Source organism: Chaetomium fimeti (genome assembly GCF_033439085.1).
Source record: "Chaetomium fimeti strain CBS 168.71 chromosome Unknown B0H64scaffold_3, whole genome shotgun sequence".
Classification (NCBI taxonomy): Eukaryota; Fungi; Ascomycota; class Sordariomycetes; order Sordariales; family Chaetomiaceae; genus Chaetomium; species Chaetomium fimeti.
Window position 1 is genome coordinate 826,362 of NW_026944331.1, and position 22,610 is coordinate 848,971.

Consider the following 22,610-nt stretch of genomic DNA (forward strand, 5'->3'; position numbering starts at 1 on the left):
TGGTCGCGAATGCAGCAATTATGCACTGCAGGACCTTCCCCATCCGTCTCAATCGGGCCATCCGTCCCGCACCTAGGCACGCTCGCACGCAACATGCGCTTTCCTCCGAGAGCAATCCGCCCGGTCTCCGACCCTTGACGATCGGATGGCCGCAGCAACGCCCAAACTCTGAATCATTAACCTTGGAACTACACAGGACGATTCAGATAGTTATGTAGTGTCGGCTGTCGTGCTGCTCGCCGCTTCGCCTTTTACAAGCGCCGACCGCCGACCCGGACGCTGCGATAAACCTTGCGGTTGGACTTGCGGGGTGTTCCAGCTACGCCATGGAAACGCCAGCCTCGGGACTCGAGTCAAACTGTTGACGTCGGTCGGTCGAGACAGCGACGTAATCCTGCCGTCTTTCCCCTCAGCCCGAGTGTGAGACCGACCCGGCGCGCCCCGATTGCTGCTTTCGTTGCTGATCAATGCAAGAGCGGCGAGGAAAGTGGGCTTTGGTGGGGCAAATCTTGGAGAGCTTGACAGCCTGCATGGGTCTTTTCCGCTTGGCCCCAGATCTCGAGGCGGGCCTCGCCAGCTGCCCCACGTCACGTTTGGCCCCACGCGCTAACAGCGCTTTGGTATCGTAACTCCACTGCGGAGCAAACATCCGCTCACAGGTGCATTCATGCCCGGGCGCCATCCGTGGATGTTTTTGGAGAAAAGCACCCCGAGAGAGACAGAGAGACAGGTATTCGTAATGTTGCAGCAAAAGAATGAGAACGCCTAGTGAACCTTAAAAACAAGCAAGGTATCCCGTACAACCCAGGCAGTAAAATCAATCAATCGCAGCGTCAACTGTGAACTGAACAACCCAGAAAATTCCGCTCCCGTCTGGCTGCCGCTCGCTGACAATTACCCCATTCAGTTCTGTGACGGCGGCGACTGTGCCAGGCACCCGACGCTTGGGTGGCAGCAGGGCGGCTTGGGCGCGTGCGGGCAAAGGCCAGGTGGGCTGGAGATGACGGCTTGAAGTCGTCCCATGGATGCGACGGCATCGGATTGGCCAGACCTGGCCAGGCGCACATGGTGGGGCAACTCGCCGGAAGAGGGGAGAGACCAAAGCCGTGTTAGCAGGTTCGGCCGCCTGACGCGCACCCGGGGCCCTGGCCCGGCCTTAACACCATAACGCCACCAAGGTAGCATCGACCCCCGGCTGTTCGCTCCCACGCTCCCATTCATTCACCGCCAGCTCGCCGCTTGAGCCATTCCATTCATTCGCCTCCCGTCAAATGCGAGTCGCCTGTCTGCCTGGGCAACTCGTCCTACCACATTTAAGTACATCATACCCACCTCCCCTGCACCTGCAGCAGCCGCGAACTCCCGTCACCTATCCGATTGCCCTCAGGCCTGTGCCGTTGTTCATGTTACGTACCCTACCCCCTCAAATGCAGAAAGCTCCGACCACTTATCTCCTCACCTGAAAGCTCCTGCCAACCTGACCTCCTTCTCTTTCCTTCTTGCAAAACGCACACGCCCCCCGACTTTATTCAACGCAGCCTCATCCATCGCGTGCACATACTACGAGGATACAACTTCCCTGCTTGCATCTCGACGAGAGAGCAGCGAAAGATTTCGCATCGCTTGAGAAGCAGCGTTTGGGTGAGTTCCGTCCCTCTGCAGCACCAACCCCATTGGTTTTCTGTCCCACGCGCCGGGCCGTCTCCGCACGTCCCGTCGTCATGAGCCCAGCAACAGCCGCACTCGCATCCATCAAAATACCCTCTGCATTCATCATTAGTTACTGACCGAATGGTTCGTGCCATTTCTGTAGTCGCCGCTCATTCAAGATGGCGTCCGCTGCGCAAGCCGACCCCGACACGCCGATCACTGTCAAGCTGAGCCTCGACGGTCATCCCCGCCGGTTCAAGCTCGCACTTCGTGACGTCGGCATAGATGTGCTCGAGTCCAAGGTAAGTTCAGCTTCAGCTTTCGGTTTCGGCCGGCTGCATGGCATTTTATTGGAGAATCAACGCTGACGAGCCGCTCTGCAGTTGCGAAATGCACTGAATCTGCCCGACGACACCGAGGCCGTCTTTGAGCGCTACTCCGACTCCGGCTCTGCTTACGTCGTGCTCGACCAGACCAACGTAGCCGTTTATAAGCAGCTATACCGCGCTGCCAAGGCTAAGCATAAGCTCAAGCTCCGCGTCACAGTCAAACGGAACTTGCCTGAGGAGGAGCAGGGCCCCAAGCCGGCGTCGGTCGCCGACGAACCGGAGGAAGAGGAAAGCCACCCAAGCGCCGGATCCACCGATCCCGAATGTGAGGCCAAGCAGCAGGCCAAGTCGGATGCTCTCCGCGCTATTGCCGCCATCACCGACTTCAAATTTGGCGACACCAAGCCTCTGGTGCCGGTAGTGTACGCGGACATGAGCAGTTTCACCTCTGCGACAGCGCCGGCGCCTAAGGAGGACCCATCACCGGTGCAGCCCGATACCACCTCGCCCCCAACACCGCCCTGCAATGTGGAATGCCCGGCAATCCATACCAACTTCGCCGTGTGTTGCAACAGCTGCGACAATACCATTCCGGACGCTCACTACCATTGCTCCACCTGCGACGACGGCGATTTTGACCTCTGCCAGACTTGTGTCAACCAGGGTGTCACATGCAAGGGAGCCAACCACTGGCTCATCAAGCGCTTTGTCAAGAGCGGAGTCATCATCAACAGCACGACAGAACGCCTGGGTCCCAAGCCCAAGCCGAAGAAGACCCAGCCCAAGCCGGCCGCGGACCCGGTATCAGTTGCGGAAAGGATCATCCCGGTTTTCAACGACAACGTGTACTCGAGCATGCGCACCTGCAACTGCTGCGTGCAGGAGTTGCCCGAGGCCGAATTCGCCCACTGCACATCCTGTGAAGATTTCGACCTCTGCCGGTCTTGCTTCGCCAAGAACCGCCACGGCCACCACCCCAAGCATGCCTTCGTCCCGGCTGTCGAGGGCACCAGGTTCGACGACGAGGTCGCCCGCCGTCTCCCCGCTGGCCGTGGGCAACCCCACAACGCCATTTGCGACGGCTGCGACAAGGGCGTCAAGGGCGTTCGCCACAAGTGCTTGGACTGCCCTGATTGGGATTACTGCTCCGATTGCGTGGTAAACGCTAGCTTCATCCACCCCGGCCATCGTTTCGTTCCCGTCTACGACCCCCTCCAGTACGATGGCGGTGTTCGCATCCGTGCGATGAACCGGCCCGTTCACGTCGGCATCTGCTGCGATGGCCCCTTGTGCTCCGACGCCCGCACCAACTCCACCTACATTGTGGGCGACCGCTTCAAGTGTGCCGTCTGCGACGACACCGATTTCTGCGCGTCGTGCGAGGCTAGCCCTGGCAACTCTCACAACCGCACCCACCCTCTCATCAAGTTCAAGTCACCTGTGCGCCATGTCAGCGTGACCACTACCGGTGAGAACCTGAACGGCCGACAGATGCCGGTCATGGGCGACCGCCCTAGGGCCCGTTCTCCCGCCGCAAGCACTTGGACCGTGCCTACGGGCTCGGCATCTCCCCGCCTCCGAACCCTGCCCATTCCCGCCGCCCCAACGTCCCTGCCGCCGGCGACCGAGATGAAGAGGCCATGCTCTCCCAAGCCGGAGCCGACCCCTTACGAACCGACCACCTTCGATTCTCCACCACCAGTGGAGGCGAAGGAGAAGACTGAGGAAACCCCGGTCTCCCCCAAGGATCTCGTGGCCACCTTCGTCCGGGATACCGTCCAGGATGGCACCATTTTCGGCCTTGACCACGTCTTCGAGCAGACTTGGGTCCTTCGCAACAGCGGCAACGTTGCGTGGCCGGCCGGCTGCTCCGTCAAGTTTGTTGGCGGCGACTACATGGGCCACCTCGACTCTAACCACCCTGCCGCCACCCGGGATGTCGAGTTCTCGTGCGAATCCACCATCTGCTACGCCTCCATCCAGCCCGGCGAGGAGTTCCCCTTCACCGTGCTCCTCAGAACCCCTTCGCGTGCCGGCAGGATCGTGTCGAACTGGCGATTGACCACTAAGGAGGGCGATCGCTTTGGCCACCGTCTTTGGTGCGACGTCGTCGTTGAGAAGCCCAAGGTCCTTCTCCCGCAACCCAAGGTGCTTCCACCGCAGCCCGAGGTGTCGCAGCCTGATGTGCTTCCACCGCAGCCCAAGATGCTTTTGCCGCAACCCCAAACCCCTCAGTTTGTCATCCGGAAGAAGCAACAGGACAACGAGGTTGTCGAGGCTGAGCCTAAGGTCGAGGCTGAGCCGGAGGTCAAGCCTGAGCCGGAGGTCGAGCTTGAGCACAGCCAGATGATTTTCCCCAAGCTGGAGAAGGAGTCGCCTGTTGCCAGCATCCATGGGGCGTCCAAGACCGAGTCGGTTTCTGCTCAGGACGAGTACGAGGACTGCGAGGACAGCGAGTGGGTCGAGGGCGGGTCTGAGGACGCTTTCCTCACTGACGAGGAGTACGACATCCTTGACGCCTCGGACGAGGAGTTCGGCTTCGGCGGCAACCACTCCCTGAAGAAGTAACGGCGCACTACTCGCAAGTGGGTAATACATGGGGTTATTTGGGACATTGGGCTTCTTTTGGTTGGGTTTGCCATTTTGGGGAAAGGGTCATGGTTTGTTTTGCTTTTCACCGGAGTCGTTCTCTCAGGATTCTCTACTCTTCCCGTCGTGGCTTTCCAAAGCAGTACACGGGACCACCGGGGCAAAGCCAGGACACGGACTGCGGTAAGCACCATGAGTTGCTATCAAACAACGTGCTATCTATCGCCGGTTGAACTCGGACATGCGAGAATCTCCTCGCTAGCCTCTGTTTTTCGACACTTCTCTCGCGGCCAGTCTTATTTACGGCTTTGCTCTCCTTTACCATTTCCTTCCAGGTCTGCTTCCCGCAGGATGTACTGCTCAGATTGATGTCTGTTTTTACCTCGGCTAGGTTAGGGAAATAAGAAATCTGAACTTTGCTTTGCATGGAGTGCTGTTTTGTGAGGACTGTGAAGTGTGTCTGCCGACGCTGAAAGTCTTAAGTTTTGTCTGTTGTTCCCCTGCCCGGGCACAATCAAATGGACGATGCTAACCTACATGTTGAATTCCTTGGCTTGGGAGACGTCTACACAATAAACGGACATGAACAACTCGTAGATGGATAGCAATTCGTAAGTAGGCCGCAACTCCTTTGTAGGCAGCAAGTACCGCGCGGTGGTAGATATCTTCCTACATATATGTTGGGTATAACTACGCAGCTCTTGACACCGAACAAGAAACAAACAAACCCCCTTAGGTGCCTTGGCAGGTAACTCGTCAAGTGAATCCAGCCAGCCAAATCAAACAGCACCATCCCGACTTGTCTCGCAGATACGCTACCACGTTGGGTTTGTCCCCCCAACCCCTCCTTTCTCTTTTTCGCCGGGCAAGCAAAACCAAGCTCAGTCGAAAGTAACCTTCTTCCCCTGGTGCGCCACCGGCGCGCCCGTCAGGCGGGCGACGCTGACGTCGGCCTGGTACTTGATGGCCTTTTGTTCCTTGCCGCCGTTCTGTTGCTGTTGCTCCCCGTTGCTGTCCTGTCTCCCCGCGGGCCTTTGTCGGGGGTTGTTTTCGGATTGTTGTTGTTGTTCCTGCTGCCGCCTGGCTGCGGTGGCGCCCTTGCCGAAGCGCTTGTGGTAGCGCGTCTGGTCGTCCTCGGCCAGCTCGATCTTGAGGTTGCGGCCGAGGAGCTGGTTGACCCACCACTTGCGGGTGCGGATGCGGGCGGGTTCTTTGGTGGTGGGTTTTTGGGGCTTCTTCTTGGGGGTTTTGTTTTCTTCGTCTTCAGAGTCGGAGTCGGAGTCGGCCCCGCTGCCCTCGTCGTTGCTTTCGTTGGACGGTTTGGGCTCGTCGTTGGTCTCGCCCTCTGCTTCCTCGCCGCCGGCTGGCTTGGCATCCTCGTCGTCTACATCCATGAAATCCTCCAGCGTCTCGACTGTCTCGCGGACCTTGACGAACCCCTTAACCGCCCACGCTGCCGCCTCGGCGTCCTCGAAGTTGACCCAGCCGTATCCTTTGCATTTGCCCGAGTCTTCGAACGTGGCCACCTTGATCCAGCGGATCTTGCCGCACTTTTCAAAATGCGCGTGCAAGTCGTCTTCGGTAGTGTTGAACGACATGTTGCCCACAAAGATCTTGGTGCTGGCGCCGGCACTCGGGCCACCGGCTTTGGCGTCTGACCCAGCCCCCTTGCTCGTAGTCCCGTCTGCTGCGACGGCTGCGGGTTCCTCCTTCTTCGGCCGCCCCTCAAAGCTCTTGCTATCCTTGATGAGAAGCTTGCGGCGGTACCATTCGGTTTCGGAGAGGGCGATGGCCGCGACGTTGGCGTCAAAGGTGGCAAAGTCGACGTAGGCGAAACCGCGGTTCTCGGGGGCCTTCTTGGGGCCCGGCCCAGGGGCGGGTTTGGTCATGGGCATGTGCACTCGGGTGATGGATTCGTCGGTAATGCTGCCGCCCGAGTTGTCAACGAGCCACTTGCGAAGCTCGGGCTTGGTGACGGTGAAGCGCAGGTTGCCGATCCACACGCCGTAGGGGGAGCGCTCCTTTTTCTTCTTGCTATCCTTAGCCCCGTCCGCTTTGCCATCCTCGCCATCTTCCTCGTCGTCACTTGTCGGTTTCACGGGCAGTGTCTTGCCCTTCTTGAGCGCACGGCGTGCCTTTTTGGAGGGAGGCTCAGGGAGCGAAAGGTCGACTTGTATTTCGTCGAGGGCGGACTTCCGTTTCTTGGAGGAAGCGTCGGTCTGCTGCTCCTCGAAGACGATCTCTTCTGGGTCTTTCTTTGCCATTGTGTATGATGGATCTGGGGTGAGCTATCCGGTTGGTCGAGTGAGAGCTTCTGTGTCAATTCAACCCCGAGACCCATCAACAAGATGCCCTGAACTTCTTCGAAAATTTCCCGGTTGATAAGCGATAAGCGCTCTGCTTCCATTTTTAGCGTACCTTCCAGGCCCGGAATGCGGGGCAGCATCCCCAACCCACTCCAAGTCCAGCCAAGTGCACCACCAGCTTCTCCAAATGGATGTGCGTGGACTGGACACACCCAAGACCACCTTGGTCGGGTGTTTTCTGTCAGCCACTGATACTATCGAATGCCGCATCACATGGGCAGCTTGGTTTACCAATAATGAACAACGAATGTGTGTTGATACGCAAGTCTTACCTCCACTCTCCACGAAGGACCGTAAGTGCGAATCTATCGTCCATACCTACCCAGGTGTGGACCTATTCACCATGGACATCGACGGTATACACAGTATGGAGGTTTGGCACGATTGCAAAGTTCGCCATAATACCTCGGCAGGTACGCACCTATGGGCGTAGGTGGTCTGAATTGCATCAAGATAAATCCTAAACCTGGACCGGACTGGCCTGGAACCCTCGTCTTTGTTTTGGTAATAACGCAGAGGCGCAGCTTCCCGCATCTCACATCAGTCGCAATCAGACGCACGCTCGCTTCTGGGGTCGAGCAAACGAGCAAGCTGACGTCGCTCCCACTGAGACGAGGCCGGCCCGTTTGCAGCTCGCGTGCGCAATACGTCCAAGTACAAAGCCTCCCTTGCCACGCGGCAGCATCCAGGGCGACCTGGAGGAGTTGTGCTCGATAATTGGCTAGTTACGGTTATGACGGCTTCGACGGCTCCGTTGTCACTCCTCGCGGCTACACACATGTGCCAGGGCCCTGGTTCGGGTATGAACAGGTTTGTATTAACCTGCTTCCATAATACACCAGCGGAGTCCACTGCTGTTCGCTCTCGGGGCAAACGAAGTGCGGCGCTCAAGCGTTGCACAGTGGAGAGCAAGAAACGGTCCACACGGCAAGCGACGGGTGCATGTGCCAGTTGGGCCGTGCGGCCAAATTACCATTTGTAGTTAGATTTGTAGAATGGAATGCCAGGCACAGTTAGTTTGCAACCCTTGCGTCCACAACAAAGGCCAAAACGAGCGGTGACTTTCGTCGCAGTTCCACTTTCTTGCTTCTGCCTCTCGGCCACACATCACACCCTGACTGGCTGCTTGGACTGGGGTAGCCGAGCCTGGATGGATGCTTTGCGCCGCAGCACCTCCTCAATTTTCCCACCCCACAGGCCTTGTCGTCTCAACCTCCCCCATTTCACTCACTGAGCTGGACAATCCGGCAAATCGCAACAGGCGTTTGTCGTCCCGCCAGCTCGTTGGTGGCTAGTCACTTTGCTACGTTGCGCTGGGCGAACAATGAGCGTCCTTTTATCGCCGCAACCCCCGACCTTTCCCCTTCAGTGCGAAACCTCTCGGCTCCCACCGACGCTCCCTGGTAAGCTCGTCTCCTGACACTCCCATCTCCGCCTCTCCCGGACGCTATCCGCCCCGTGATACACAATGATAAGGAGCAGGAAACGGCTATTTTCCGCAGCACCGGAGCCCCGAGTCAGATTTATTGACCCTTTCGCAGTACCGCAATACAATATGGCGTCCAGGAAGCGGAAAGCCGACGACGATGGCGATGAGATGTCGCTCTCGCCACTTAGCTCGCCGGCGATATCCTCGCGACAGCTTGCGAGGCCGGCGAAGAAACCCCGAGGCGGCGCCGACATGGCGGGCCGCCCGCTATCGCTACCCCGACTTCTCGAGACCCTCGACAACACACAATTGTGCACAGTCCTCCAGACCATCTGCGAGCGGCATCCGGATATCGGCCGGGAGGTGATCACGGGTGCGCCCCGGCCATCGGCCGCTTCGGCACTCCAGGTCCTGGGCGATTATCAGGCAAAACTACGGGCTGCGGTCCCTTTCGGCCAATCCAGCTCCGACTACACATACTTCCGGGTGAAGCAACCTCTGGCCGCGCTTGTCGATGCCATCTCCGACTTCACACCCCAGTTCCTCCCGCCCGTCGAACAGCAGACCAACATCTCATTACAATACCTCGACGCTGCGACGAAAGTCATCCACGAACTGCCGGACTGGGAGAGCCAACAATATCGACACCACAAGGATAATGCATACGACGAGATATCGGGTGCATGGGCGCTTGTGATCACCGAGGCCGCAAAGAGGGGAGGAGGATTCGTCCTGCACACGGGCGGCTGGGACCAGAGACTGGCCAAGCACAACGAGCAATCGGGCGGAAAGATGGAACAAGCGATGGCCGCCATGGCGACCGAGGTGCCCTGGGCCGGCAACAACCCCAACGCCGCCCCGGCGTCCGGGCTGTCCGACCCCAACTCGATCCTGAACCAGCTGATCAGCGGCAACTACGGCTCGCCCGTCCGTGTCGGCCCCTGGTAAAAAGCGGCGATCATGAGTGTGACTGGCCAGTCTGATTGTTCTGTTTGAGCGCTCGCTGGCATCACCGATGACATCACGACTATTTCTTTTAATTTCTGCACCGGGCATCGCGGATGGGAGGCATAGACTTTTGGGGCTTGAGGAAGGGGGGTTGGCCAACGGCGTTCATATTTTCCTTCATACCTCTGATATCCATCGTTAGCTTTTCCTATGTACTGGTGGTTTGCTCCGCACCGTCAGCTTTTGGCAGCGGAGGAATCATTGAGTCGGCGGAGATGTTAAGTCTAGTTTTGTATCTCTGGTTGTACGGCCCTGTCGCGGTCCGTTTTGTTGTCGTCGGGTGGTCGGTAGTTTGGGACTAGTGTGTTTTTTCTGGGCTTGTCTGATGCGGTACATACAGGAATTGCAGGTATTTGGCTTTCCATGCTTGTGGCTAATGCGTGCTTTTGTCGCTCACCTTCTTTACCGGTTCTTGACCCGGTTGATGAACCGTTGTGTTGTCGATATCCAGCAACACTCAAATCGTCGCTGGGTTACTGTTCCGTGCCATTTCTTTCGTCTAGGGCACTAGGGTTCTGAGCTCTCCTTTCCATCCCTACATGTCCGATTTATGAGCATACCCACCCAAACGATATCCCGAGCTTTCAACCGGCGCCGACACGCGGGTATATATATCTTTACGAGTATTATTCCGCCTTGTGTCGATGATCAACGCTGGAATGGGGGCGGGGCCTGCTCCGGCCCGCAGTATTTTCTAGGTAGATCATATTTACCCGGTTTCTGATCTATATCTCTCGTGAATTCCATACTGCGTTCTATAAATCTATTCCACCGTGATTGTGGGTTACATGTCGTGGGCTTTTGCAGGCGTTGTGAGGCCAAAACGTCCGGAGTCGCTGACTGGGGCCGGTTAGCTGGCGCCAGCTGCAACCTGAGCCCCAGCACACTTGGTCCCTGATGGATGGCAGTGTTTGGTGGGGTGAGGGGAGGTGACGGCGCTCGGGCAACCATTCACGTGACAGCCTGTGGTGGACGTGCCCCACCGCCGCGTCGCGCCCGCAACACGCGGTCAGGCACGCAGTCCCACAGGCACCTCACACAGGACCAGATCCACTCTCGAATTGATCTCTACTCATATCCCTTCGAAACTGCTCTGTAGAGTTTCGTGCGAGATCACCTCTCATACAATCCGTCGTCACAATGCCCGCGTATGTTACCATCCGGCTCCTCCATCGCGTCGCTACCCGTCGACGCATGCGAGAGTCTACCTACCCACTTAGTGATCTAGAAGCTGATCTGTGTGTAATACAGCCCAGGCGACCAGCATAAGCAGGCTGCCAACATGTTCGAAGAGCCCCCGCAACGCCTGTTCGAGTACACCCCCCAAGAAGCCGCCAGGATCCAGAGCCAACTCAAAAAACAGCTCGGCCCAGAGTTCCTCTCAACGCGAGTAGGGAATACGGGGCCGAATTCGAAGTATCTCTACATTCCCGGCGACAAATGCATCACGCTTGCCAACGAAATCTTCGGCTTCAACGGGTGGTCCTCGGCCGTCGTAGGCATGGAAAAAGACTACGAGGAGGAAAAGGGGAATGGGAAGGTCAACGTCGGCCTGTCTGTCACCATGCGCATCACACTGCGCGACGGAACGTACCGTGAGGATGTTGGGTATGCATTCAGTGACAACGCCAGGACGAAGGGAGCGGCTTGGGAGAAGGCCAAGAAAGAGGCCACCACAGACGCGCTGAAGAGAGCAATGCGACAGTTTGGCAACATGCTCGGGAACTGCATCTATGACAAGGCGTTTCTGGATAACGCTAAGAAGATGAAGGCGCCAGCGCCCAAGTTTGACGAGAGTCGTCTGTATCGGCACCCAGACTACGTGGTGGTCAAGAAGGAAGTGAAGAGTGTCGAGGAGCCCAAGGACGAAAAACCGGCGGCCCCGGCGCGGCCACTGCCACCCCAATGTAAGCCCGGGTATGCTTCGAGAAGACACGTGCGCTAATCATGACGATAGTGTCGACCGAGGAGTCTTTCGAGGATTTTCTGGAGGGTAAGTAGCTGGTATAAGTGTTGATCTTGCTCAGTGTGAACTAACCGTTTCACAGAGTTGGACGAGGCAGACTTCAACATGGCCGACGAGGGTAACCCAGACGAAATCGCTCTGCCAAACTCAAACGAGACAAAATCGAACCAGTCCAGCGTATCTAACGTGGGCCACAACCAACCGAAGAATGGGGGGAACAATCTCATGCAACCGCCAGCCAGACAGTTAGCAAGGACAGGTTCAACAGGCAACAACCCTCCGCGACAGGCGCCACAAACCCCGGTCCAGCAACCCGCGAGGCCTGGTCCCAACAACTTCCCTGGAGCAGCCGCCCGCGGCCCTCCCGGCGCCGCTCGCCCGCCGCAGCAATTCAACCAGACTCGTCCCGCGCCCCAGCCCCAGCCCCAACCCAACAACGCTAACCAAAACCACAACCAACCCCCCCCAATCCACATGACACCCCCCCAGCCCGGCCACGCCAATGTCAACACTGAACCGCCAGCCGGCGAAGCCGGCGGCTTCCTATCCGCCCGCGCGATAAAGGGCGTCTCCGACAAGGCCATCAAATCGGGCGAGTTTGACCGCAAGCCGGGACAGGTCTTCAACCCGCGTCTGGAAAGCCCCTCGATCCGGCGGACGCCAGGGGTCGACCACTCAGCGAGCAAACCACTAACACGACAGGGGCAGCACGTGCCCGGGATCAAGACTGACGACGCAGCGGTTGACGGTAATGCTAATGGAATTGCTGTTACTGGTGCTGGTGGTGGTGGCGCGGGGAATGCCCAAGGCTTTTCCGCCGCCGCCGGTGCTGCTGCTGCTACCCGTCCCGGCCCGCCTGCCGCTGCTGCTGCTCGTCCCGGCCCACCTACCGCCGCCGCCGGTGCTACTGGTGCTGGTGGTGCCGCCGCGGGACCGAGGACGGGGAACATGGTCAACCCGCAGCTGGATCACGCGCGACGGATCGGCGCCCCAGGTTCGTCTAGCCCGATGGGAAACCGTGGGCAGTTCCGTCCGCTGACTGTCAAGCGGCCTGCGGGGGGGGATGGACCGAGTTATGGTGCGGGTGCGGGTGTGGGTGTGGGTGTGGGTGTGGGTGTGGGTGTGAATGGCGGCGGGATGGGGAGGGTGCCGTTGGGGGATGTGTCGAGTAATACTCTTGTCGGTGGTGGTGGTGGGATTGGGATTGGTGGGGGGATGGGGAAGGGGCCGGATTTGAAGAGGCAGCGGACTTCTTGAGGATGGCTTGCACGTCGGTTGTGAGAGGGGTTTTGGAAGGGAAGTCGTCGTTGTTCTTGCTGCGAGGTTTATATTTGCTTACTCGGCTAACTACTTTGCTCTTCTTGTTGGCGTCAAAAGGCAGGGGATTGTCTGAGAGGCGTTGTATGGCGTACAGAGGTCGAGGTTGATCATGGGTTAGATCGGCCGGGGTGGGAAGGGGCCGGCGTGTGTTTGTTTTATGGCAGGTAGACTGATGAATCCTCATGGTTGTAGGTTTTGGAGGCACCTTTATATGATTTTTACCTTTGCTAATATTGCAAATATCCCCGTATATTTTTACTCATGTAAGGCAGGGAACTATCATTACACGCCAATCTGATATTTTGGTCAGATCGCCGGCTTCTAACTAGTTAAAACCTCGTTTGATATTTTTGGCATTATGCTTCAACACTTACACTTACTTGAGCATTGCTGCTTAGCATTGCTCGGGCCGTGATAGGCTCAGTAGCACCCACAACCCGACCCGCCTCCCCGGTTCCCCAGATTTTCGGTTCCGGAATCGGAGACCTGAGACCCTTGCTGCCATGCCCGGAACCCGATATTTTTTTCCCCGTCGCCCTCGTTGAGCCCGGCAGCAGTGACGCACTTGGCAACGGGGATAGCAACCATGAGGTCAATTGATCTCGCCAGCCGGTCAGGCGCGGCCCTGAAGGTGCGTCTTTAACAAATATTCTCTGTTACACAAAAAAGTCGCTAACAGAGTTCTCAGAGGGCCTTCCACGCACAACAACTCCGCCGAGTCGCAGGCACACGACCATACTCAAACGGACCCCTGCTACCCCCGACGTACGACAGGCTCTACAACAAGTACTCCGAGGTCCGCCGGGTGCTGGGCACACAGCGGCTAACGCTCGCCGAAAAGATCCTGTACAGCCACTTGGACAAGGTCGAGGAGTCACTGCTCTCCGAGAACACCAACAATGGCCGCGACGTCCGCGGCAACGCCAACCTCAAGCTACGGCCTGACCGTGTCAACATGCAGGACGCCTCCGCCCAGATGGCCCTGCTCCAGTTTATGTCCTGCAACCTGCCTCAGACCGCCATCCCCGCGAGCATCCACTGCGACCACCTGATCGTGGGCGAGCGCGGTGCCGATGACGACCTGTCGGCGGGTATTAAGATGAACCAGGAGGTGTTTGACTTCCTCGAGTCGGCCGCCAAGAAATACGGCATCGACTTCTGGCCCCCGGGAGCCGGCATCATCCACCAGACCGTGCTCGAGAACTACGCTCTGCCTGGTCTGATGATGCTCGGAACCGACAGTCATTCTCCCAACGCTGGTGGGCTCACTACCATTACCATTGGTGTGGGCGGTGCGGACGCTGTCGAGGCGCTCGTCGGTGCTCCTTGGGAGTTGAAGGCCCCCAAGATCCTGGGTGTCAAGTTGACCGGCCAGCTGAACGACTGGGTATCCCCCAAGGATTTGATTCTCCACCTCGCTGGGCTGCTCACCGTCCGCGGTGGTACCGGCTATATCGTTGAGTACTTTGGGCCCGGCGTCGACACGTTGAGCCTCACGGGCATGGCGACAGCCTGCAACATGGGAGCCGAGATCGGTGCTACTACGTCCATCTTCCCCTATACGGAAGCCTCCAGCCGGTACTTGAAGTCGACCCGGAGGGAACAGGCCAGCAAAAATGCCAACATCTTCCAGAACTTCCGGGGCGCCGGTGCCGCTGCCGGTGAGGACGCCCACTTCAGGTTCAAGGCCGACGAGGGGGCAGAGTACGACCAGCTCATCGAGATCGACCTCTCCAAGCTTGAGCCCCACATCAACGGCCCCTTCACCCCGGATCTCGCCATCCCGCTGTCCCTGTTCAAGAAGACGGTTCAGGAGGAGCAGTGGCCCGAGAAGCTGTCTGCTGGTTTGATTGGCAGTTGCACCAACAGCTCGTATGAGGACATGACGCGCGTCGAGAGCATCGTTCGCGAGGCGGAGAAGGCCGGCCTCAAGCCCAAGGCGGATTTCTACATCACCCCCGGCAGCGAGCAAATCCGGGCAACCCTCGAGAGAGACGGCACGCTCGAGAACTTCACCAAGGCCGGTGGCATCCTCCTCTCCAACGCCTGCGGGCCGTGTATCGGCCAGTGGAAACGCGTCGACGGCGTGGAGAAGGGCACCCCCAACGCCATCCTCACCTCGTACAACCGCAACTTCCGCGGACGCAACGACGGCAACCCCGACACCATGAACTTCCTCGCCTCCCCCGAAATCGTGACCGCCATGGCCTACGCAGGGTCCACCACCTTCAACCCCATGACCGACACCCTCACGACCCCCTCGGGCGCCGAGTTCCGCTTCCCGGCCCCGCGCGGCCTCGAGGGCCCTCTCACCCCCTTCGAGCAAGGCAAGGAAGCCTTCGCCGTCGCGTCGCAGCCGCCCAACCCGTCAGTCCCGGTCGCCATCTCCCCCTCATCCGAGCGGCTCGCCCTGCTCGAGCCGTTCGACCCCTTCCCAGACTCCGACCTGGAGGACGTGCGGGTGCTGGTCAAGGTGACGGGCAAGTGCACGACCGACACCATCTCCGCCGCAGGGCCGTGGCTCAAGTACAAGGGCCACCTGGCCAACATCAGCGCCAACACGCTCAACACGGCGGTCAACGCGGAGACGGGCGAGGTCAACGCGGCGTACGACTACGACGACGGCGCCGACGGCTCGCGCCACACCATCCCCGGGCTCGCCCTGAAGTGGAAGCAGCGCGGCCGGCCCTGGCTCGTCGTCGCCGAGCACAACTACGGCGAGGGCTCCGCGCGCGAGCACGCCGCGCTCCAGCCCCGCTACCTCGGCGCCCGCATCGTCCTCTGCAAGAGCTTCGCCCGCATCCACGAGACCAACCTCAAGAAGCAGGGGGTCGTGCCGCTGACGTTTGCGGACCCGGCCGACTACGACCGTATCGGCGCCGGCGATGCCGTCGCGACGGTGGGGTTGTATGATATGCTGAGGAATGGCGGGCGCGGGGAGGTTAGTCTGAGGGTGACTAAGAAGGGGGGGGGTGGGGAGGTGTTTGATGTGCCGGTGCGCCATGCGGTGAGTGAGGACCAGGCTAAGTTTATCTTGGCCGGGAGCGCGTTGAATTTGTTGGCGAAGGGGGCGCTTTGAGTGGTGGGGGAGGGGTGAGTGGTGGTGAGTGAGTGAGTGGTGGTATTTGTTGGCGTTGTGTGTGTTAGATAAAGGCTAGACTAGGCTCGAGGCGGTATACCCCGAAGTCACTGCCATGGATGGTGGAGGGGGGTTGGAATATAAAAAAGAGGTTTTGATCTACTGCTGTTTCACTCATTGACTTTGTCTATTGCATGATACACAGTTGGTTTCATTGGAGCGAAACTTCAGTTAAATTGCGTCTATGGGAGCGAGGAAGGAATCTTCCCTTCACTTACTAAGGCTTTTTCTCCGGAGGTCTCGAGGGCGGGTTGTAGTATTGGATGTCACTGGCAGTATAAGGGGGTGTGTTCCCTGAAGCCTCTGATGCTGTCCCCTCACTGAAGCCACGGCCGGCTTTTCTTCCATTCCACTTCACGCATGTCATCCATCCGCTTATACGCCGCAGTGACCTCCGGAAACCCCATCTCCCCCAGCCCCCTCTCAACACGCATCGGATACTCACCATTCCGCTCAACCCGCACTGGACACTCGCCATCAGGTTGCCTGTGCACGCGTTCCACGCCGAAGACACCACAGATAGCAAACTTGGTCCGCACCCACTCCAACGGCACATACCCGGCCATCTCCCAGTCGATCACCACCACCCGGTCCCCATCAACAATAATGTTGGTCGGCCCCAGGTCGTTATGCGCCAGCACAAACACCGAACAGTCCATCCCCAGCGCCACGCACTGCTGCTGCACGACACCCACCCTATCGTCGGGCGTTTCCCGCAGCGGGTCCATCCAGTTGGCGTCCGAGTTAGTGAAAGCGTCGGACTCGAACACCCTGATGTCGGCGCAGACCTGCGCGACGCGGGTGACGACGTGTTCCTTTTCCTGCTCTGTCATGTCCCACCACGCTTCGTTGAGCCGCGTGCCGGGGACGAAGGGCTCGATCAGGTAGGTCTTGCCGGCGTGTTCGGCGTGGGAGAGGACGGTGGGGATGTCGAAGCTGAGTTTCTGTTTTGAGAGAAACGCGAGGGTTTCGGGTTCTCGCCGGGTTGAGGCGGTGGCGAGCCTGATCTTGATGATGATCTCGTTGGCGAAGCTGAATACGGCGGATATGTCGCCCGCGTCGTGGATCTGGCGGGCGTGTCCGTCGGGGAAGAGCGGGGTGGTGGCAGGCTGGGGAACTGGGGCGTCGGTGAGCGTGTAATACGAAGTGTTGCTGGGGTTCACCCAGAGGCAAGGTCCCTCTGCTGGACCTTGGGCGCGGCGGAGGACGTGCTTCCTTCCGACGAGCCATGAGTCCGCATCGATCTGCTGAACTGAGTCTCTCACGTGGATAGGTGGTTCCATGTCGGGCCAGTTGAGCATCAGTTGCTGTGTTGTTGTTATTGTTTGAACGATATGTCAAAATTAATAGCAAAATTTGTAACGGCAAAGAAGAGATGACTGCCCACGCTAGACCGTGGAGAATGGAGGGAGCAGCCCGAGAGAGGAGAAATATGGTGAGCGCACCCAAACAAAGGCGGTGTGGCACGCATCTCCCATCACATGCTGCTTTCCGGGACAGGAGATCATATTGATTTCATTGGTTGGGGCGTGTTGCGGCTGCTTGAATGCCCTCTTGTCGCCAACAGAGACACCAACAGGCACGCCGACGGGCACATCGAGACCAACTTTGAATCTGGTGCAGAGCAGTATGACGGTTGAATCACCAACATGGAAGCCAACAAAGCGAGAAACATACCTCTTCGTCCTCCCTACCTGGTCACACGGACTCACACCCCGTCTTGCTTCGTTTATTAAAGCCTCGACTTCCACCCCTTCAGCATGTCCAGGTCAACTCTCGCACCATCAACTGAACAACTTCTCCTAAGCTATCTACACTCCTACTCAAAAAAGAACTCCCACTCACCATGGCTGTTATCGAGGACGCCCCGACCCTTGTCAACAACTGGAACTGCTCTTGCGGATACAACAATCCCACCAACGCTACGAAATGCGGTGGGCAGGTCAAGTCCTCGTCTGGAACGATGGTGAGCTGCGACAAGACCAGCAACTTCGCCAGTAAGTACTTGTCCAATTTCCCGATTTGCCTTGCCGTAATTTCTCTTTCCTAACTTGAAAACTAGGTACCTGAACGCTTTGGCACCGGGCGGATGCTAGAAGGGGTGGCGGTCTGGTGGTTCTTCGTGCTTGTCTCCGTTAGAGACGGCGTCGGGTTTCAATTCTCCTGCTGCCTGTGGCAGTTGTTGTCGAAGTTTTGGTGAACAGAATACACACTTAAATCAGTATCGACGTGACATCCTCGAGTTTTCAGTTCAGTGGCGTATCCACGGCTTCCGGTAGCAATACAGCCGTACTGTTCCAATTCGTCGCAGTGGACCTTGTGTGATTCGAGCACAATTGCATGTATGACGGAGGTATTAGGCGTCAGGGCGCTGCCTTGCTGCCGTTCAGTGGTCACCGTAATGGTGTTGATGGTTGGTTTGAGAATTGAGACTCGTTGCTTGACCGTTCGGTCTTGCGAAGTGGCAGGCAGGACCGAAGGGATGGCGATATGGAATTAAGGCAAGGCAAATTTCTTGTTATAGGGTTGGTTGACCGAATTCGCAATATCCTTTAGCAAGCTAGAAGGCGAGCAAGGCCACAGGCGGAGTTGGAGAGTCTGACTCGGCTCCCGTCAAACTGATTCTCCTGTTACAGTGTCGTACAGTGTTAATACCACAGTAACTGTATTTTTATGAGGTCCGACTAATTTAGGTAGGTAATCTGTACGGAGTCGGGTTCCTAATATAACTAAAAAACGGCTCGACTTCCAGCTATTTTCGCTAGCATGGCTCTACGGTTCGGTGCAAGGAAAACTAGACTAGGGCGTTTGTATGTTCTCAGGAAACATGAGCCTAAGCACCCCGACTGTAAGCCACACCTTGGACTATTTTGGGGTCATTGCCTCTCATTACAAGTAGTTTTTGCGTTTTGTCCCTGGGCACTGAGCGATAAATCTTGGCGGCAGACTAATTTGCTGTGTACGCAGCGTAGAGATATCACACAAGAACAAAAATGTTCCTTTCGCCCAAGTAAAATACTTGCCGTGCCACTACTGCATGTATGCTAGAGCGCTTTTTGCGAGGCCACCACTTCTTGGCTGAACCCAAAAACACTTCCCCGTTTGCATTACCCATTCCACCACACCCAACTCCCCAGTATGTCCATGTCAATAAAACTATTTACTCTTGCTCCCAGCCACAAGAAAGGCAGCTGGCTGCTTTCCCCCAGCGCCACACGCCAGAAATAAAAGCAACCACCTTGCCATGAGTAGTAGTTATTCCATAACAGCTAACAGCAGCGAACAAAAAACAACGGCTGCTCTCTCTCAAAGCAATGCGCCTTCACATGCAAGACCCACCGATCCCATCCATGCCCGCCCTCCCTGCCTTTCCACCCCGCCGTCCGTACCAGTCGCAACACCAGCACACCAGCGCCTAAACACCACCCCCGTCCCCCAAAACCCAACACCCTCTAACCCCCATCTACTACTCACCCCCATCTGCGCCCCATTCCCATCTGTCACCCACTCTCATCAAACCGCTTCATCGACTCCATGTGCACTCCATTCAGCCCAGTGACAACCACCACCCCCGAATTACCCACCCTCTTGCCCATAACACCACCACCACCACTCCCACCACCATTACCACCACCATGTCTCCTCGCCCTCCTTTCCACCCCACTCCCATACCCACCACCACCACCACCACCACCACCACCACCAGCCCACTCCTCCTCCACACCCGAAGACACCGACCCCCCACCAACACCACCACCACCATTCCCACCACCAACACCACCCGCACCAGGCAAACCCCTCAACCTCCTCAAAGCCCTCACCCACGCAGGGTTCTCCGCCATCTTCTCCGGCAGGCTCTCCTCGAACGGCTGCTGCTGCCCCCCCGCCTCCCCCGCCTCGCGCCGCCGCCGCCTCCGCAGCAGCGACTGGGCGGCGCGGCCAAAGTTGGCCTTTCTGTTCCCGCGCGCCCGCATCTCGGCGCGCTTCGCGGCGTGCCAGGCCGCCGAGTGCGCCTGCGGCCAGTGGACGCGCGGGTCGATGGCTAGGTAGAGGGGTTCGTCCTGGGGTTGGGTCTCTGGTGGTGCGGGTTCTGGTGCTGTGTTGGTTGTGGGTTGTTTGGTTGAGGGTTGTGGTTGTGATTGTGGTAGTGGCGGTGGTGGTGGTGGGGGGTTAGTGGGGGTTAGGTCTATGCCGGGAGGGGGCGAGGAGGCGCCTGGTTGGGAGTAGATCAGGGCGTCGAAGCGGGCGGTGTCTATTTTCTTTGGTTTTGGGAGTTGTGCGGGTTGGGTTTTGGGCATTGGTGCTGGCCGAATGGGGACGTGCATCTTCCGAGCGGGCGGCTTGGAAGAGGCGATGCCGTTGGCTTGGAAGGGCCCGTGAGGAGTTTGGGCATCCAGCCCTTTCTCCTCGGGGCGTGTTTTATTACTTTTCCCGTTCGAGGGCTCCGAGGGCCGCCGCGCCTGACCAAATGAGTCCAGCGACTCCGTGAGGGTGGTGGACGAAGCTGCGCTACTCCTCTTCCTCCCGAAGTAGTCTTTCGTCTCCCCGTCGGGGGACAACTCTGACCCCCCGGAGCTGCGCCGATGAACATTCCCAGCGGACCCGTTCAGTCCGGAACTTGACTGCTCGGAAAGCACACCGGGGGTAGGCTCTTCCGGGCCCCCGATAAACCGCAGACTAGACAGCCCGACGGGTACCCTCCTCACGGGATGCCTGGAGCTCGGTTTTGGCCAGCCCTTAGCTTCCTTCTCTCGCGCTCTTCCAGCCTGGGGAGACAGGTTTGATGCACGACGGCTAGACTGCGGGCTTCGAACAGGCTCGAGTGGCACCGCCCCATTCACTCTTGACCCTGGCGAGTGCCCCGGGGATGGCGACAGTTTATGTCGTTTCCTAGCGGACTCTCCATCCCGAAGACACCCAGGACTCGCCGGGGGCGAGTTGGCAGGGGGGCGAGGGGCCAAAGGCCGCGATGAAGGCGGAAAACTGGTTGACCCGCCGCGAGAGAGGGGCGTGCTGTGCTTTGGTCTTAGTTGTTGCGCGTCGAGCTGGGGCGGGTTCCCAGCGGTTTTGCGCATTGTGATTGGCCGGTCCTTGTCAGTCTCTGGCAGCAACTTTCTAGGATTTGTGGCTGACAGAGGCCGAAAAGGAGAGTCCGAGGTGCCCGTTGGGCCCTGTGTCGCGTGGGTGCCATTTGCTTGGCCCGAGTCCCCGTTCTTGTCACTTTTGGAGAAGACCTGCAGATGGGCCTCGCACAGGATCTGGCGGCTACCATCGATTTTGGCGGGGCATCCAGTGAAGGAGCAATTAATGATACTAGGCCCGGTTGAGTCACCAGACCTGTGACTTGTGAAGGAGGAACTGGGATTGATAGCAGCGGTGGTGGATGGCGACATCCTGGTGCGACGGAAGCTATCGAGGCTTGAAGATGCGGAGCTGGGAGAGGCGGCCCGCGACGACAACAGCGAGTTGTCATGGTAGAGGCGGCGGCGCTTTACTTGGCCTTCTTGGCCGGCAAGACAGCGCTTGCAGACCCAGTTGGTACTGTCGCGTTTGGTCAGTGGACGGTGGTTTTAAACAGCGACTTCAATTGACTGGTCTAGAGAATAAAATGAGTGTTGTAATGAGGTAGGCGAGGCGAGGTAAGCGTAAGGCAGAGGGAATGGAATAAAATACGGCTGAGCGGGAAAATAGGCTACATGGGAAGAGGGTGGGGGGGGCGCTGCTGGACGCCCTCTGTATGGTTGGTGGTGGCCCGCCGGGGTCGACGTAGCAGGGGAGGCAGGGGATAGAGGAGTTGGTTGCGAGAGGGTCTTGGAACGCGTGTGGGGACGATGGAAGGGAAAGGGAATAATCTGTACAACACCGAGAATGGAGAAATGCTTACATGAGCCCTTGTGGATGGGGACGGTGGCATGCGGAATGATAGCATCTGCCGCAGTGAATGCACTTAAACAGCGGCTTGTCGAGCGCCGCTGACTCTTTGCATCGTCTACAACGGGGCATTAGGGAGGTGGTCCTTCAAACAGCCTCGCGCCGCGTCCTGTGATTTGCAACAGTCTGTTAGCGCCACTAGTCCAGCGTCCCGACGGGGGCCGGTCGGGTTTGATTTCAAATCTCCCTCAAAATCAAAATCATGAGTGTGTCTCAGGTCTTTTCAGTCAATTTCGGTCGTCATCCAGCACAGCTGCAGCGGTTTCGTGGCTCCGGGGGCGATGGGCGAACTAGTCGGTAGGGCCGAGGCTGATTGCCTCTCCCCTTCCTCCTTGTCTACCACAGCCTTTGGGTCCGGCCTTGTGAAATCAATGAAAGCCAGACTCCGGGAAGTGGCAGCGTCTTTGACAAATGTCTCGGACGTATTTTGATATACCCGACCGCCAGACCTCATGCTACCGGCTGTCTTGAGGCAGCGTGTGGGAGCCGAGACTGGCAGCCGGGCGCGCCAAGGCGCAACAGCCGTGTCGCTCGGAACCACAAAACCAGAGGAGCGCGAGACTGTCGGACCTTTTACCAGTTTGCTCATCATTGACACTTTGCTTGGGGTGAGGGGATCAAGGATAATGACGAAATTGCTTACCTCTGCAATTGGGACGGTAGGGGATACAAATCCCAGAGCCAGCGTAGTCAGGCTACAATCAGTGCCTCGCTGCAATGCCAACCGCCCTTCGCTCACCACCCTTCGATCATCCACGTAGCAGGCCGCCTGACCATGAGCATGCGATTACAAGCAAATGTAACCATATGGTGATTTTGCCGAAGCCGCCGCGGGCGCCTGATTTTTTTGGCCCAGCTGCAAGTTGAAGCTCCAAGGTTAATT

At 58.1% G+C, this 22,610-nt stretch overlaps 7 protein-coding genes across 7 annotated transcripts; 4 read left to right on the plus strand and 3 right to left on the minus strand.

Moving 5' to 3' along the window:
* Positions 1 to 1,829: 1,829 nt before the first annotated feature.
* B0H64DRAFT_372263 (uncharacterized protein) lies at positions 1,830 to 4,547 on the plus strand (the record flags this gene model as incomplete). The annotated part of the gene is made up of 2 exons (XM_062802217.1): positions 1,830 to 1,952; positions 2,034 to 4,547. The coding sequence occupies 2 exons, from the start codon at positions 1,830 to 1,832 to the stop codon at positions 4,545 to 4,547; spliced, it is 2,637 nt and encodes an 878-aa protein (XP_062660341.1).
* Positions 4,548 to 5,186: 639 nt separating this feature from the next.
* Positions 5,187 to 6,941, minus strand: B0H64DRAFT_390430 (uncharacterized protein). Its single transcript, XM_062803403.1, has one exon. The coding sequence runs from the start codon at positions 6,830 to 6,832 to the stop codon at positions 5,450 to 5,452; it is 1,383 nt and encodes a 460-aa protein (XP_062660342.1). The 5' UTR covers positions 6,833 to 6,941; the 3' UTR covers positions 5,187 to 5,449.
* A 1,548-nt stretch (positions 6,942 to 8,489) lies between these two features.
* On the plus strand, positions 8,490 to 9,311 carry B0H64DRAFT_320121 (Cut8 six-helix bundle-domain-containing protein; the record flags this gene model as incomplete). Its single annotated transcript, XM_062800451.1, has 1 exon — positions 8,490 to 9,311. One exon carries the CDS (start codon positions 8,490 to 8,492, stop codon positions 9,309 to 9,311), a length of 822 nt encoding a protein of 273 aa, XP_062660343.1.
* A 1,078-nt stretch (positions 9,312 to 10,389) lies between these two features.
* B0H64DRAFT_473024 (uncharacterized protein) lies at positions 10,390 to 12,939 on the plus strand. The gene is made up of 4 exons (XM_062807971.1): positions 10,390 to 10,519; positions 10,623 to 11,278; positions 11,329 to 11,364; positions 11,420 to 12,939. The coding sequence occupies exons 1-4, from the start codon at positions 10,512 to 10,514 to the stop codon at positions 12,592 to 12,594; spliced, it is 1,875 nt and encodes a 624-aa protein (XP_062660344.1). The 5' UTR covers positions 10,390 to 10,511; the 3' UTR covers positions 12,595 to 12,939.
* A 224-nt stretch (positions 12,940 to 13,163) lies between these two features.
* B0H64DRAFT_356461 (aconitase family-domain-containing protein) lies at positions 13,164 to 15,887 on the plus strand. Its single transcript, XM_062801600.1, has 2 exons — positions 13,164 to 13,288; positions 13,346 to 15,887. The coding sequence occupies exons 1-2, from the start codon at positions 13,244 to 13,246 to the stop codon at positions 15,734 to 15,736; spliced, it is 2,436 nt and encodes an 811-aa protein (XP_062660345.1). The 5' UTR covers positions 13,164 to 13,243; the 3' UTR covers positions 15,737 to 15,887.
* A 63-nt stretch (positions 15,888 to 15,950) lies between these two features.
* B0H64DRAFT_390440 (kinase-like domain-containing protein) lies at positions 15,951 to 17,496 on the minus strand. The gene is made up of 2 exons (XM_062803404.1): positions 17,474 to 17,496; positions 15,951 to 17,103 (listed from the first exon to the last, which is right to left on the minus strand). The coding sequence occupies exon 2, from the start codon at positions 17,095 to 17,097 to the stop codon at positions 16,114 to 16,116; it is 984 nt and encodes a 327-aa protein (XP_062660346.1). The 5' UTR covers positions 17,098 to 17,103; positions 17,474 to 17,496; the 3' UTR covers positions 15,951 to 16,113.
* A 1,749-nt stretch (positions 17,497 to 19,245) lies between these two features.
* On the minus strand, positions 19,246 to 21,874 carry B0H64DRAFT_110503 (uncharacterized protein). Its single transcript, XM_062797786.1, has 2 exons — positions 21,681 to 21,874; positions 19,246 to 21,337 (listed from the first exon to the last, which is right to left on the minus strand). The coding sequence occupies exons 1-2, from the start codon at positions 21,797 to 21,799 to the stop codon at positions 19,297 to 19,299; spliced, it is 2,160 nt and encodes a 719-aa protein (XP_062660347.1). The 5' UTR covers positions 21,800 to 21,874; the 3' UTR covers positions 19,246 to 19,296.
* Between the last annotated feature and the right edge of the window lie 736 nt (positions 21,875 to 22,610).